The sequence below is a fragment of the Eptatretus burgeri genome, chromosome 4, assembly GCF_056783735.1.
Source record: "Eptatretus burgeri isolate ZD-2024b chromosome 4, Ebu_testis_v1, whole genome shotgun sequence".
Classification (NCBI taxonomy): Eukaryota; Metazoa; Chordata; class Myxini; order Myxiniformes; family Myxinidae; genus Eptatretus; species Eptatretus burgeri.
In genome coordinates this window covers 85,766,134-85,780,987 of record NC_140964.1, presented here as the reverse complement: position 1 = coordinate 85,780,987, position 14,854 = coordinate 85,766,134, and the positions used below count along the sequence as shown (strand labels likewise).

Below are 14,854 nucleotides of genomic sequence, written 5' to 3'. Positions count from 1 at the left end.
CATCATAGGTCACATGGTATGGCAGCTATATTGGATTGAAGGAAAAAAATTGGACATTTTCTCCAAAAACACTCAACGAAAAAAATTGAAACCATATCTCATCAACTCCCCATGGGGTATATCAGGTGATAACGATGACGTCATCGGTGAAGTGGTATTCCAGCCATCATTGGTTGGATTGAAATCTTTATCCAAAAAAATCAGTTTCTTCTTATATATGATCGATGACTGGATGTGAGTGAAGACTTAAATTTCTGACGTTCATAACCCATGTCAAGAAACGATGTGACACAATCAGGTGCATGGATGATATTGGTATCTGGGTCATAATAGCGGTGACCGTTAATAGCAGCTTGTTCTGTTAAGGATGGTATTTTTGTTCAGAATGAACGTGCGCAGTGAGACTATGCACTCTACAAGTGTCATTCTAGTTATGTACAAAAATATTGCAGTCCACCTCAATCCACAATCCAGCCCTCCAGCCCCATATTCTTATCTCCTCCCAAAATGTATTTACCTCTTCTTTCTATTCATCCAATGCACAAAACATGAGGCCAAATGGTCAACAGATAAAGTGAGGGGAAGGGGAAACTGCTCTGCAAGAACACAAGGATGCACACTACAGCAAAATTGGAGAAGTTGCAGGTGAAAGAGATGACAAGGACTCAGTGAGCGGAGTAAAAGCTCAGAGGTACATAAAGGAAAGATCATTAGTTGGTGCGAGGCAGCAGACTTAATTTAATTTTAAATGGGTATTGAGGCTCATGGAAGAGCAGAACAACAGAGTAAAAGAGATCAACAGACAAAATGGGGCCAAAGAAAAACAGTGCAACAACAACAACAACAACAACAAGAAATTGCTTCATCGAAGTACTGGAAGAATTGCAGGAGAATGATGGGAACAAGGACTCAGCAGGTTGAGTAAGTTTGTCATAGAATTGGGAGAAAGCATGAGGTGGTAGTGAGCAGGAGACCTGTTTAAGAAAGAGGGAAGAGCTCAAGACAACGTACTCAGGAAGCCAGTTCCACAAGCTTGAAAGGGGTATATGAAAGCATGTAGGTGGAAGTTACGGATAGATTTGGGAGGGAAACAAGGAAATGCATGCCCGTACGTGCAAAAAAAACAAAAACATTTTTTTTTAAACCGCTTGCCAGAAACAAACATACAGGCCGTTCCTTCGCTCTCGCGTGCCCATACGTGCATGACCGTACGTGCGTGACCGTACGTGCGTGACCGTATGTGCAAACCAAAAAAAAACCTTTCAAACAAACACACAGGCCGTTCCTTCACTCTCGTAAACGACGACTGGATTGGGGCATTGTGTTTATCTATAAATGCGGATAAGAAATCGAGAAATTATTAGAATACACTAAGTCATCACTATCCGGAAGTCCGTACGTTGTAACCTGTAATTACAGGCTGAGGTTCTCTTCCCCATCGGCCACGCCTACGCAGCAACGTGTCCTGTCATTGGTTAGTAAATAAATGGCCGCAGCAATGTGTCCTGTCATTGGTTGATAAATAAATGGCCACAGCAACGTGTCTTGTCATTGGTTGGTAAATAAATGGCCAGAACCTGGGAACCACTTGTCCGATTAATATCAAACCTTGAAAAGGCACATCCACAGGGCCCCAGCAATATACCTGGCAAGTTTCAATTAGATTGGACCAGTGGTTGTCGAGAAACAGCGGACACAGACGCACAGATGCACATACGCACGCGCACGCACACGGACACGCACACACACATTGCTGGAATTATAGATAGATATATCCCTTTGACCTTTTTGACCCCTTTCGACCATTTTAGACCCATTGGACATTTCAAGACCTTTTAGACCTTCACACTCTTTAGACCGCTTTGACCCCTTGACCATTTAGACCCATTTAGATATTTTAAGACCGTTTCGACCCCTTAAACTCCTGAAAATCCTTACTCACTTTAGACCACTTAGACCCCTTGACCTGAGATCTTTCAGACCTAGGAGACCCTCTTTCGACACTTGAGACTCCTTAAACCCTTTATACCTGTAACTACTGTTGGAACATACCCTTTATACCTGTAACTACTGTTGGAACATACCCTTTATACCTGTAACTACTGTTGGAACATACCCTTAAACCTGCTTAGACGTCTTGAGACTTTTTAGATCTCTTTGCACCTATTTCTTTACATTCTTTAGACCAAATATACCCCTTAACCCATAGACCTTTGGACCCATTAGACCTTCTGTTAGCCCTCTTTAGACCCTAATATTGGAAACTATCCTTTATATTTTAAAAACCCTTTAGATCCATAAATTTGCATATTGGGTCACTGAATTGGTTCACCAATCAAAACCGAGAGGCATATTGTTTTTGAGGTAAAAGGTTCAAAGGGTAAAAGTTCAAAGTCACATAGAAGTAACAATTTTCATCCGATTGACTTGAAATTTGAACAGGGTTTGCACATTGGGTCATTGAAGCTTATTATTTGAGGACAAAAGGTCAAAGCTCAAGCTCACCAAAAATTAGAGTGAATCATTACACCATTCTGACATGTCAATGGTTTCCATGACAACAATTTCACCCCCTGATATAATCAAATAGGACTTTTTGTGAATTTATTATTACCATACCTCAATAATTTTTCAACATATCAAATTGAAACTTATGGTGCTTATTTGTACATACATGTAGTACATGCGAGTAAAATCTGGTCAAAATTAGTCAAAGTTCAAGGACATCCAAAACACTTATTAGGATGCAATTGTAAAATGTATCAGTCAAATTTGTTTTGCATAACAATCAATCATGTAAGACACATGATAGGACAAATTTTCAAAATTGCCAAATTTCTGTTTCCATGGCAAGAATTTTTGTTTGGATTTCATAAGTATTGTGCTGTGCACAGCATCTTTCTTGGTTGGTTATCTGTTTATGAGAAAGATATCTCGAAAAGTTATGGACGGACATGGACGAGACTTGGTAGAAATGTTTGATGTGTGATAAGATTTTGGTGAGGATGTGGATTCGGATACGATAATTACCTCTGCCACCGAAGGAAGAGGTGGTTATGTTTTCACCCCTTTCAGTCTGTTTGTTTGTTTGTGTGCAGGTTATCTCAAAAAGTTGACGACGGATTCGGATGAAATTTTGTGGACAAGTTGAGTGTGTGACAATGACGAACTGATTAGATTTTGGTGAAGATCTGAATTCGAGAACTATTTAATTTTTCAAGTGATTCTTCACCATTGAGAGATTGGGCCAAAAACGATATATAGCATGATATTTCAAAAAATTATTGTGCCCGATAAGTTCTCATGGATCAGGCATTGTGTGGTGGAGGTATGCGCTCTACCGAACACCCTTCTCGTTTTTTTTTTAAGTGATTCTTCACAATTGAGAGATAGGGCCAAAAACAATATACTGTACTTACTGTATAGCATATTTCAAAAAGTTGTGGACAGGTTATGACAACACTTGGTGGATCAGTTGGGTATGTGCCAAAAACATGTTGATTAGATTTTGGTTAAGGTCCGAATGCAGATCTGGATTCTAGAATTTTGGGATACAAAATATGATCCCATCTATCAGAAAGATGCAAAATGTAAACTGTTAAGCCTGTCAGAGGTATGTGCTCTACCGAGTGCTATTGAAATTTTTTTTTGACTAATGGCTATAACACAAGTTATCTATTTTATATCTCCCATTGATTAATCTGCCCACATCTTTTAAGATGAAGAATCACAGTTTGACTGATAAAATATGCATTTTCATTGTTCAAAAAAACTCATACTTCATTACGTGCACCAGCAAATGGCTGGTGGATGAGGGACTTTCAGCGATTCTACTCGCCTCTCACCTGAAAATACTTAATCAATGTGTGTAAATTCAATAAAAATCATCACAAAATGAGCCAAACATATCCATCCAGATATCTGCATTTCTCTGTCAGGATGGCTTGCATGGAGAAGAGAGACAAACCCTTTACAGGTGCTTTGGTTGTCTTCACTGGACTGGGCATCGTGATGGGGTTGTAAATGTTGCAATCATTGCCGACCCAATTCCGTCTGCACACACACTTTCCTTCCTGGCTGCACAACTGCAGAGAACATGGAAATACATGGAAAACACACAGTCGGCATCATATTTCACTTTAATAATGCTGCCTTAGATACAAATTATCAAATAAAATAGAAGGAAGAACCATCAACATCTCATCTTTGGCCTGATAAAAAACATAGTAGTCCTGGAATGAGCAAAATATCTGTACTATAAGAGAGTCGTTTGTCTGGGTGTGTTACCATTTTTCTTAGAGATGGCTGAATGGATCTTCAAGATTCATCAGTGAGCTCTGGGGAGTGTTTTAGGCAAAACTTTTGAAAAAAAGAAAGAAGTTGGATTATTTATTTATTTTAATATCTCTATCGTGCCTTAGCCTTTGTAGCTGCATGAAAGGTAATATTAATTGATCCCTGACCCCATTCCTTATTGGGTATAGGGAAGTGTTTTGGACCCACAAAAAGAAAAAATAGTCCGGGCAACACCGGGTACCCCTGCTAGTCTGTTATAAAGCAATAATCAATCAGGTACAATCAGAATAGACTTTCCCAAACATTCCAATGAAAAAACTTTTTTGGTGTTGAAATGTGTAAACATTTTTTAAACCCACAATTTTTTTTTAAATGAGCAAAAACAAAAATATATGACATCAAGTGGCACCAAAACCAGCTGGACTATACAAATGTAATAAATAAAATATGAGAGAATGTAAAGATTCAGATATACGAGTTAGAGTTGATAAAAGCCGAACATTAAATAATCCCACACCTGTTCAAAAAAGTGAATGAGGAAGTAAGGAAATATATTTACATTTTTGCAATGTTTTAAAATTGCCCAGTCATGGAGAGCCAATTCTTAACTCGTTCTGATTTGCTCCAAGCAAGGCATCAGCAGAAAAGAAGTTGTGACTGTTAAGCTCTATATTGACCAAGGTTTAAGCCAAACAGCATAACCCAATGAACTGGTGGAACTCTGGCATTTGGAAAAAGATAGCAACAGATTGCTAAAAGAGGCAAAAGTGATTAACGCGACTTAAGGATTTCAAAATTAACTGGAGTGAAAAACAAACATGCATGGAGGAAATAATGTCTCACCAGGCAGGCAAGCTCAGAACATGAGGACATCTGCCGAGTGTGCTCGCGTTCGCAAATCCTGTGTTGGCCTTCTGAGCCACAGGAAAATATACGTGTACTTCTCAATTAACAAGCTAAAATGCATTATTAACTTGACTGATATGCATGATGAGAATGGGGTGCTTTGCTTCAACATCTTACTGGTGTAGTTAGCTGTCAATGGGGCTGGCAGGAGGAGAGCCAAAAGGTATGTGCACTCAACTCTAAGCTTTCTAACCTGGGTTCAAATCTCAGCCCAGCTATAAACTGTCACCCTGGTGTTTCACAGGCAGTGCAAGGCATTAACGTGTGTGCCATCACTTGGATGGAAGTTAAATAGGGCATCCTGTCTGCCAGCATTAGTTGAACATTAACGATCCAATGGTGTCCTTCATGATGAGTAGGTGAGCTATCATCGGAACCCTGGCCAAATTCCAACTTCATGCTCTAACCTAAAGGGCACACTGCATCAGCAACAAAGCTGTACCCACAGCAAACTATGCTACCCACAGCTAACGATAACACCCACAGCAATGTTCTGCATACAAAAGAAGCAGCAGCAGCTGACTTTTACTCATTCACATGACTAAGGTACCAAATAAATCTCTGAGCTGACTACTCTGGCAGGCCTGTAGCCAGGGCTCAATATTAAGGGGGGCACATGAACTGGATGGGGGGGCACAATTATTATATTTAATTTTTTAATAACCCGGTATACTATTGTATTCATGCAGCATTGACGCATCTATACTGAGGTTGCCGTCACATACTAACCAAATTGATCTCAGCTAGATTTAATATGTTCCGAAGTTTTTGGCCAAAAATTATTCGAATGCAGGAGAGCCGCAACAAATTGGCACATTCACAATGCAGATATTCAATGATTAGACAATTGGCACCAATTCAGGTGTACTTATACAAGGTGTTGTCAAGAATTGGCATTAGAAAATTAATATACCAGAGATACAATGACTAAACGGGGGAGGTTGGCACCGGAATCAGTGCACTTTCAAATAATATACAGTAGGCTATGACCTGCGATCATCACGTTAAACTATCAACAGCAAATACGATCAGCCTGAAGATACCACAAGGTCCGCATTTAAAGCAGTCAATTACACAGAGGTAAGGTTATGCACAAAGCACTAGATATGGGATATGCAAAGCACCAAACACAACATTTAACTTAAACATCAGAAGTACAAAGCAGCCGACCATGGCGGGTGCTGACCACAACCACACTGCAACCACAACCACACACGCATCACCAGCAGTCACACGCACAATCTGAACGCCTCGTATAGTTTTTATACCGCTGTACTCGCTGTCAGAAGAGCTGCAGGCGACGCGTCTCGGTGTGGAATCTTCTGAGGACCTTCTCCTTCCATTCATTCAGGCATTTACGTGTGAGGTCTCTCTCGAAGGCCAGCTGTTCCAGTTGTGCCTTGCGTGCATGGCGCATGGACCGTCGGTGGTCAGTGAAGACATTCCTCAATGTTGAGAATGAGTTTTCACACATGGCAGTGGACGCACCAAATGTTAGTCCAAGTCTCAGAGCAGTCACTACACTTGGCATGGCTTCCAGCGCTTTGTGGTATGTTGAGAGGAGTTTTTGTGTTGTCCATCTCTCGTTTGGCTGCTTTTCTGTCTGTGAGCGAATAAACTGCTTTGCAACCACACACTCTGTTTCACTGATGGTTGACTTTGTTAATGTCATGATGTGCTCGAGCAAGTGGGGATCCAAAAACGTGCCATTTTCAGGATTCAAGGCAGCGAGTGAACGGGCGAGTTGTGTGTTGCGCTCACTGAAGCGCTGAGCGATCTCGCCAAGCACAGTGTCAATTGCGCTGTAAAAAAAACCCTCTGCAGTTCTGTCTTGTCATTCTCGTTGTTTTGTCCCGTCGTCTCCAAAACTACAAACTGTTCCAAGTTCTTATGCATTGTGCGTCTCCGTTTTGGTGGTGCAGGTGTAGAAGTGCGAGCATCGTTGGCCTTGTTCCACAGATCAGTGAACTCATCCTCAGAGCGGAGTTTCTTCACGCATTCTGTAGCACTCGCCACCAGTTCCAACCCGTTAGCAAGTCCATGTCCTCTGCCTGCAAGAGTCTGTTAGGGCCATCTAACAACATCAGCAGTTTTTGTACAAAGATAGCAATGAACATGAAGGCAGGCCCAGAGACTTCCCGCAAAAGCCCAATAGCCTCCATCCTCATCTCTGCACCGTAGGCGCGCTCTGCATCAATCTCCGACAGTAAGGATGTGATATCCTTAAAAGATCCTATGATCACAGACATGGTGGCTAAATGTCCCGTCCACCTTTGATCAAGAAGTCGTTTTAACCGCTCCCCTTTATACTGTGCAGCAACAGTGGGCTTTCTGAAGAATTTGTACAGGCAACAACAAACCTCGAGGAAATCAGTGACAGCTTTCTCTGCTGCCAGTGCGTGGATAACTACCAGATGGAGTTGGTGATTGAAGCAGTGCACATAGGGGATTTCTCTTTCCAAGATCTCTTGCAACAACTTTTGCACCCCACCGTGCTACCCAGCCATTATCGAAGCCCCGTCGTACACCTGACTTAATATTTTTGACGTGTCAAGTCCTGTTTTTGTCAGCTCTGCAATTATTAGGTCTGTCAATGTTTTTGCATCTCCAGCGTCGGCTGTAGCTATTGTGAGTAGACGCTCTGTTGCTTCATTTGATGCTGATACAAAGCGAGTGATGAATGATATGTTCTCACATTCAGTGGGGTCCCTCGTCTCATCCACCTTGATGGTAAACCACGATGTGCCTACTTCTTCCACGATGGCATTTGTCACAACATTACTCAATGTGCAAATCAGTTCATTCTGCATTTCTGGATAAGTATAGCTTGCGTTTCGTGGGATATGCTTTATTATTTCGGCTAGCTCGGTGTCTTTTTTGAGTGTGTAGTTTAAAAGCGAGAGAAAGAGCCCACTGTGCTTGTCTGACATATCCTCAAAATTATCAAGGCTCTCTCTAAAAGGTATCTGATTTTCGGTGAGAAATCCCACAACATCTGTAAGAGCAGACACATAGTACCGGTTTCTATTTAGCTGGTCAGCATTGAGGAGTGTGGAAATCTCCTTACCACAATCGATGCGCCTCTCATTCTCCTTCCACCTCAAAACACAAGTTAAATGTTCCTTTGAAGTTGCGTGTTTGTGAAACCCCCTGCCTTTCTCAATGGCATGTTTCCAATTCCGGTAGCCTCGCACTGTGAAAGTAGAGTCCACTGGGCCGCGTGCAGTGTTAAACTTCCTACATGGATAGCAGAATGCTGCATCTGTCTGCACACTGTATTCCAGCCATTCATTAGTCTGGTACCACGAGGATACAAATGAGCGACTTGTTCTGCAACAGATGGCTAGGGTACCGCTGTAGAACAACTTGATTCGATCTCTCACTTCCAAGATCATCGGGAAGCGGCTTGATAGTCACAACCGATCCCGAGGCCGCCGCCGAGCGTGGCAACTTAGCTGCCTGCACTGGGGCTCCAGCTGCAGGGCTAACGTTGCTGGCTTGGCCAGGTTGGCCAGCTTCTATAGATATTTCATAGACATGATCGTCTCCTCCTCCTCCCACAACTGGTATCAGGTCAGGTTAGATCTGTGGCCTGCTACAGGTACCATGTAAACCTGTACTAACCTGTTCCATGGTCGGGTTGCCGGCGACTAAACCGTCTCCCCCACCAGGTTTTCTGGTGATGAGGGTGTTTGGATATGGACACCCAGCAGGATAAAAAACAAAACCTGTCAAAGGGCGGAGGAGCTCCTTGTGAGCCAACGGCCGGCCATCCATATCTAGTGCCCAGCTTTGTCTGCGGACGTCCCACTGCAGTTGGGTTACTTTTTTATTAGGAGGTTGGTGGAAGGATTTGCACTCCGGCCACTGTAAAACCCTTCATTCCGCTAAACACAAAAACACAAATAAATCTGAAAACCCACTCCGTGGGAGTACCTCCTGCGCAGCTTCCCTTCGCAGGGCAGCTCACCGGATGAAGGGATTGGGGCAAAGCCTTCGGGATCCCCAATCTTTGATGATAGGAGGGAAACCACGGGTAACATCCCTGGGTCAGATTGCGGGAGAGTGTGTCGGAATGGTGCTGAGGTGTCGTCCACCAGACGGCGGTCTCCTTGGGTTAACCTGAGGCGGTCCCTTCGGGTGGGTGCCTGGAATGTCCTATCCCTAAGAGAGGATGATCACCTGTCTCTGTTATCATCTGAGCTCAAGCGTTTGGACATCAGGATTGCAGCTCTCTCTGAGGTTTGGAGACCGGATTGCGGCGAGATAATGGTGGGTGGTTACACCTACTATTGGTCTGGTTGCCCTGATGGTTACCATACCCAAGGAGTTGCTGTAGCTGTGTCCAATAAGCTGACCCCAATGATAATTGAGGTAACACCGGTCAACGAGCGTATTATGAGATTAAGGATTCGTCACTCGTGAGGTGTCATTTCCCTGGTCTCTGTTTATGCTCCGACTGAGGCGAGTGATCTCACCGTGAAGGATGCATTCTACGCCACGCTCGAGTCTGTGGTTGATCAGTGCCCCAGACGAGATACACTTCTAGTCTTGGGGGATTTCAATGCATCGACTGGAACTGATAGGGATGGTTATGAGGTGTGTGTTGGTCCCCATGGGTCAGGAACTATGAACCAGAATAGCACTAAGTTCCTTGACTTTGCAAGAAGTCATGGACTTAGGGTGGCTGGTTCATGGTTTCAGCACCCACAAGCTCATCGCTGGACTTGGTATTCCATCGCTGGCGGTGTGGCAAAGGAGATTGACCATGTCCTCATTGACGGTCGTTGGAGGATGATCCAGAACTGCAGGGTCTACCGGAGTGCTCAGTTCCTCAATACTGACCACAGGCTTGTTGTAGCAACTCTAAAGCTGCACCTTAAATCCTGGAGAATGGTACCATCCCAGCCTAGGCTGGATGTTGGCAAGCTCAGGGATGAGAGAGTAGCTGAGGAGTTTGCGAACAGGCTGAGTGGACACTTGGGGGTCTGGGTGCTTTGGGGGGTCCTGAAGAGTTGTGGAGTGCCTTCAAGACCACCGTCCTTGATGTTGCCGGTGGATGTCTTGGAACTCACTGCAGGGCAAAGAAGAATTTTGTCTCTCAAGGGACACTGGATACCATTGACCAGAGTCGCAGGGCCAGGCCGAATGGCAGAGCTGAGCTGTTCAGAGAGCTGAGGCGTAAAACTGTACGTGCACTGAGGGTGGACAAGGAGGCCTATGTGCGAGGAATCTGTGAGGGGGTAGAGCATCACCTGTGGACAGGTGATTCTCGTCCCGCTTACAGGGGAATTCGCGCATTGCGTTCATCCAAGCCCATCCCTTGGAGCACTGCAGTTAGAGCAGAGAGTGGTAGGCTCTTGCCAGAGGAGTCTGAAGTGAAGGCCCGCTGGGCCGGTTACTTTGAGCGGTTGTACCAGGCTGATCCCCCAGCTGTCGAGTTGGACGTCAAGGGTGTTACAATCCCTGTTGCTGACCCTCGAATCAACTGTGGTCCACCTTCGCTTGTGGAAACATGGGCTGCGGTGAACCAGTTGAAACGGGGCAAAGCTCCAGGGATCTGTGGCATCCATGCTGAACTTCTCAAGGCTGGTGGAAATGCTGCACTCGTGTCGTTGCATGCAGTTTTGTGCTCTGCCTGGAACACAGGCATCATCCCAACTGACTGGAAGAGGGGCCTTGTTGTTCCTCTCTGGAAAGGGAAGGGTGATCGCCAAGACTGCATCAACTACCGAGGGGTGACGCTGCTCTCAGTGCCGGGAAAGGTCTTTGCTCGGATAATTCTTGATAGGGTTCGCCACCATCTGCTTGAGCACCAGCGTCCAGAGCAGTCAGGCTTTACACCAAAGAGGTCAACGATTGACCGTATCCTTGCACTTCGTGTCCTCACCGAACGCAGACGAGAGTTTCGGCAGGGGCTGCTTGCAGCCTATGTTGATCTCTGTAAAGCGTTCGATTCAGTGAATCGGGATGTCCTCTGGAGGATTCTTGGTCTTCGTGGGGTGCCACCAAAACTGATCGATCTGATGTCTGAACTCTACTCTGGTACTGAGAGTCCTGTGAAGTGTGGTAGTACCATCTCTGACTTATTTCCAGTTGTTACTGGAGTTTGTCAGGGGTCTTTACTGGCCCCCACACTTTCCAGCATTTGTATGGACTGGATTTTAGGGAGGATGTCGGAGAGATCAAGCTGCGGTGCATCGTTTGGGAATGTCAAGATCTCAGACCTTGATTTTGCAGATAATGCAGTCATCTTTGCAGAGACTTTGGATATCCTTTTGGGGGCCCTCGAGGTGCTGAATGAGGAGTCGGAGCCATTGGGATTACGGGTTTCTTGGGTCAAAACTAAGATCCAGGCTTTCGGTGACATCTTGGATGCTGCTGTCCTGTCTGTGTCTGTTTGTGGTGAGGATGTTGAGGTCGTGGAGAGATTCACTTACCTTGGCAGTGATATTCATGTCTCTGCTGGCTGTGAGTCAGAGGTCAATAGACGTTTGGGTCGGGCCTGCGGAGTCATGGATTCACTGGATCATGGGGTGTGGCGCTGCAGGTACCTGTGCGGGAGGACCAAAGTCCGAGTCTTCAGGTCCTTGGTACTTCCAGTCTTGCTCTATGGATGTGAGACTTGGACTCTGACCAAGGATCTGAGACGGAGACTTAATTCCTTTGGTACCAGGTCTCTTCGGAGAATCCTTGGCTATCGCTGGTCGGATTTTGTGTCCAACGAGCAGTTGCTGAGAGAGACTCGGATGAGATTTGTTACTTGCATAGTCCGTGAGCGTCAGTTGTGGCTGTATGGACATGTGGCTCGTTTTCTTGACGCTGATCCTGCTCACCAGATTCTCTCAGCGAGGGAGTCTCGTGAGTGGAGGAGGCCAGTGGGCCGACCACGTGCCTCCTGGTTGCAGCAGCTTGACCATCATCTCAAGGAGATGGGATGGGCCTGGCATCTGCCTGGGGGATGGCCAGACGGAGGCCCCTGGAGTACCGGCGGAAAGTGGACGCAGCGACGCGCTGTTCTGGCACATGCTCCCATACCTGACCTGATCGTCTCCTCCTCCTCCTCCTCCTCCTCCTCCTCCTCCTCCTCCTCCTCCTCCTCCCACAACATGTCTTTCATCATCTTCTTTATTTTCGTCGGTTGCATTTTTTCCTTTTCTGAGCCATTTTCGTGTATCCATCATCCATGTCTTTTTCTCCTGCTGCTGGCTCACCCTCTCCGTGACTCGTCCCTCGTGACTCGTGTCACTAATCTCACGACTCGCGACATTTGACGGTTGACGGTTTTATTTATTAAATGATGCATGCATCAAAAACAGGTTTGATCTGCATAATTTCAAATGTAAGCACGATTGCAAACACATATTTTTAATTTTTATTATAAAATTACTTTTGTAAGATGGAGGGTTGACGGATTGTGAAGGTCACACGGTGCACTTCATCTTTAATTATGTAAATTTATGTCTTTTCCTTAATCATATTATCATATTATGACGATATTACATTTATACCTTACTTACAACCAATCAGGTAACCTGCTCAATAGGGTCTCCATATCGAATACGCTGATTGGCTATTCCTTAAAACTAAATGATCCACGATATATATAACCACCCACAACATCGACATTCGACAAGAGGTATTGCGGCTGTCTGTCGTCTTGGCTGCTGGCGTTGGTGCTTGCGTTATTATGTTTTATCTTGTGGGCTTGGACTGTATTGTCTTGCCAATTGCTTTTGGAGATGCGCTGGCAAGCGTACACTTATCTCTTGACTGTTATTCAAAGAAGGATATTATTAAAGAACAGTTTATCCAAGAAGGCCTTATTATTCACCACGGTGAACATCTGGAAGAAGGGTTTTAGTTCACACAGGTGAACTCTTAAACAGCAAGGAGTTCACAGTGGGCGCTTGTCCTTAAACACTAAGTTGTTCACAGGGTGCAACAGGGCATAAATGGGTGGCGTACAAGTGGGGGGGGGGGCACCAGAGGTGCCATGGGGGGGCATTGCACCCAAATGCCCCCCCCTTAGCGACGGGCCTGTACTCTGGGTTTTATTTCTGATCCAACTATATACTGTTGTCCTTGTGCTTCAGAAGTAGGACATCGCATCAAATGGGATGCTGTCTTTTAGAGGAGATGCTAAGCCTGCTGTTATATCTGTTCATACCCAATCATGACCATTAAAGAGGATAAAATTGTGTGTAGGTATCTTTATCAAACTTCAAATTCCTGCCCATTGATCTGGAGTATTACTCATTCCAAGTCATCACAATTAGAATATGGCGAGCAATGCTGAGAGGTTGGTTTTGTGTCTGGTAAATCGAGGGTTCATGGTGAGGTTGAGTGACCTCTTGCTGAAGAGGCTTTAAGTCATGTATATACCTTCATCTTCATTGTCGATTTATGATGAGTTTTAAAGTTTAATACAAACAGATATTTCTTAAGAATATAATAAAAGAAAATAAAAGCCTTTGCTGCTATAATAAAAGAAAGTAAAATCGAATCCTCAAAAAAAACAAACAAGACATTGAATTGCAAGCATAAAGGCATGTTCACCCCTCTTCCTGAGCAAATGTCCTCATTGACTGTAGGACAGGAAGTGAAGTTGAGGGTTTGCAAAGATAGGCAGCGATGGTCTTGGCACACAGCATCTGGTCCGCACGGAGTACCGTCCTCGACGTATCCCAGGTCAGAACCATCATCGAGCATCACACGTCCCCCACTGGAATGAATCAAAGAACAATGTCTTGGAATTTACCCTCAAAGCTGACACAAGATTACACAAGAACTCAAAACCGAATCGCCCAAACCCAATCTGTCCTTTCGCGGACGTGTTGAGAGGCTGCAGACAGATGCGTGCCGTGCCGCAGAGAAAACCACATGAGTCCGTATACAGGGTTTCCAGCGAACTTTCCGTGCAACTCTTGCCCCCCAGTTTGCACCATGCAATTTTATAGTCTGTGCACACACCCTAAGCCTTACTGCCACTAGCCCCATCATGATGGGCTGCTATTGACTGGTGTCCGAGCCCATGGGTGGAACAACCCATCCTGACCTTTCACCCACCTTGGATGGCACCCTTTCTATGTCACGGCAACATTTTCCCACCTTTACTAGTGCTGACGGCATGTCGGCCCATTTAAAGGTACATAAAAGACAGATAACAAAGATTAAAAAAAAAAAAACATTAAAATGGCAGGAAGGGATAGCAGTTTTAGAAACACACATGTGAGAGTGAAGACAACAGCTTTCTTCATATAAAGACATATATATCCCTATAATCACTTTTTCAAAACATGAACAATGAGAAATAACTATATGCAACGTTACCCCCAATAAGGTATTACCACAGTGGTATAAAAGTGTAATTCAGATGAGCGAAACTATTTTATTTACTTTTAGTGACTGAAAGGGGTATGAGGTAGAATCATGGATTTCACAACAAAGACAACTGTAATAAAATTATGGTGGAATAGCGGGACGAGGGTGGAACAAATATCATGCAAGAGAGCATCCGATTTATCACTAGCAAAATGTAATGAAATGCTTGCGTGTGTTCGAAAAACTTCAAATCAACATTTCTTCTTCGGTTATTTGAGTTCAAATTCTGAACAAGAAGAGAAAAACAAACAAAAGGATAATCTGATGG

The 14,854-nt window shown here is 44.4% G+C and overlaps 1 protein-coding gene across 8 annotated transcripts in view; it reads right to left on the bottom strand.

Annotated features, from left to right (window-relative positions):
• ADAM11 (ADAM metallopeptidase domain 11) overlaps positions 1 to 14,854 on the bottom strand; it is a 266,893-nt gene that overhangs the window by 96,521 nt on the left and 155,518 nt on the right. For all 8 annotated transcript variants that reach the window (XM_085879155.1, XM_085879152.1, XM_085879151.1 and 5 more), the window contains 2 exons: positions 13,762 to 13,927; positions 3,968 to 4,085 (listed from right to left, as the gene is read on the bottom strand). In XM_085879155.1, the coding sequence (XP_085735281.1) occupies positions 3,968 to 4,085; positions 13,762 to 13,927 (284 nt within the window). The remainder of the gene's footprint in view (positions 1 to 3,967; positions 4,086 to 13,761; positions 13,928 to 14,854) is intronic.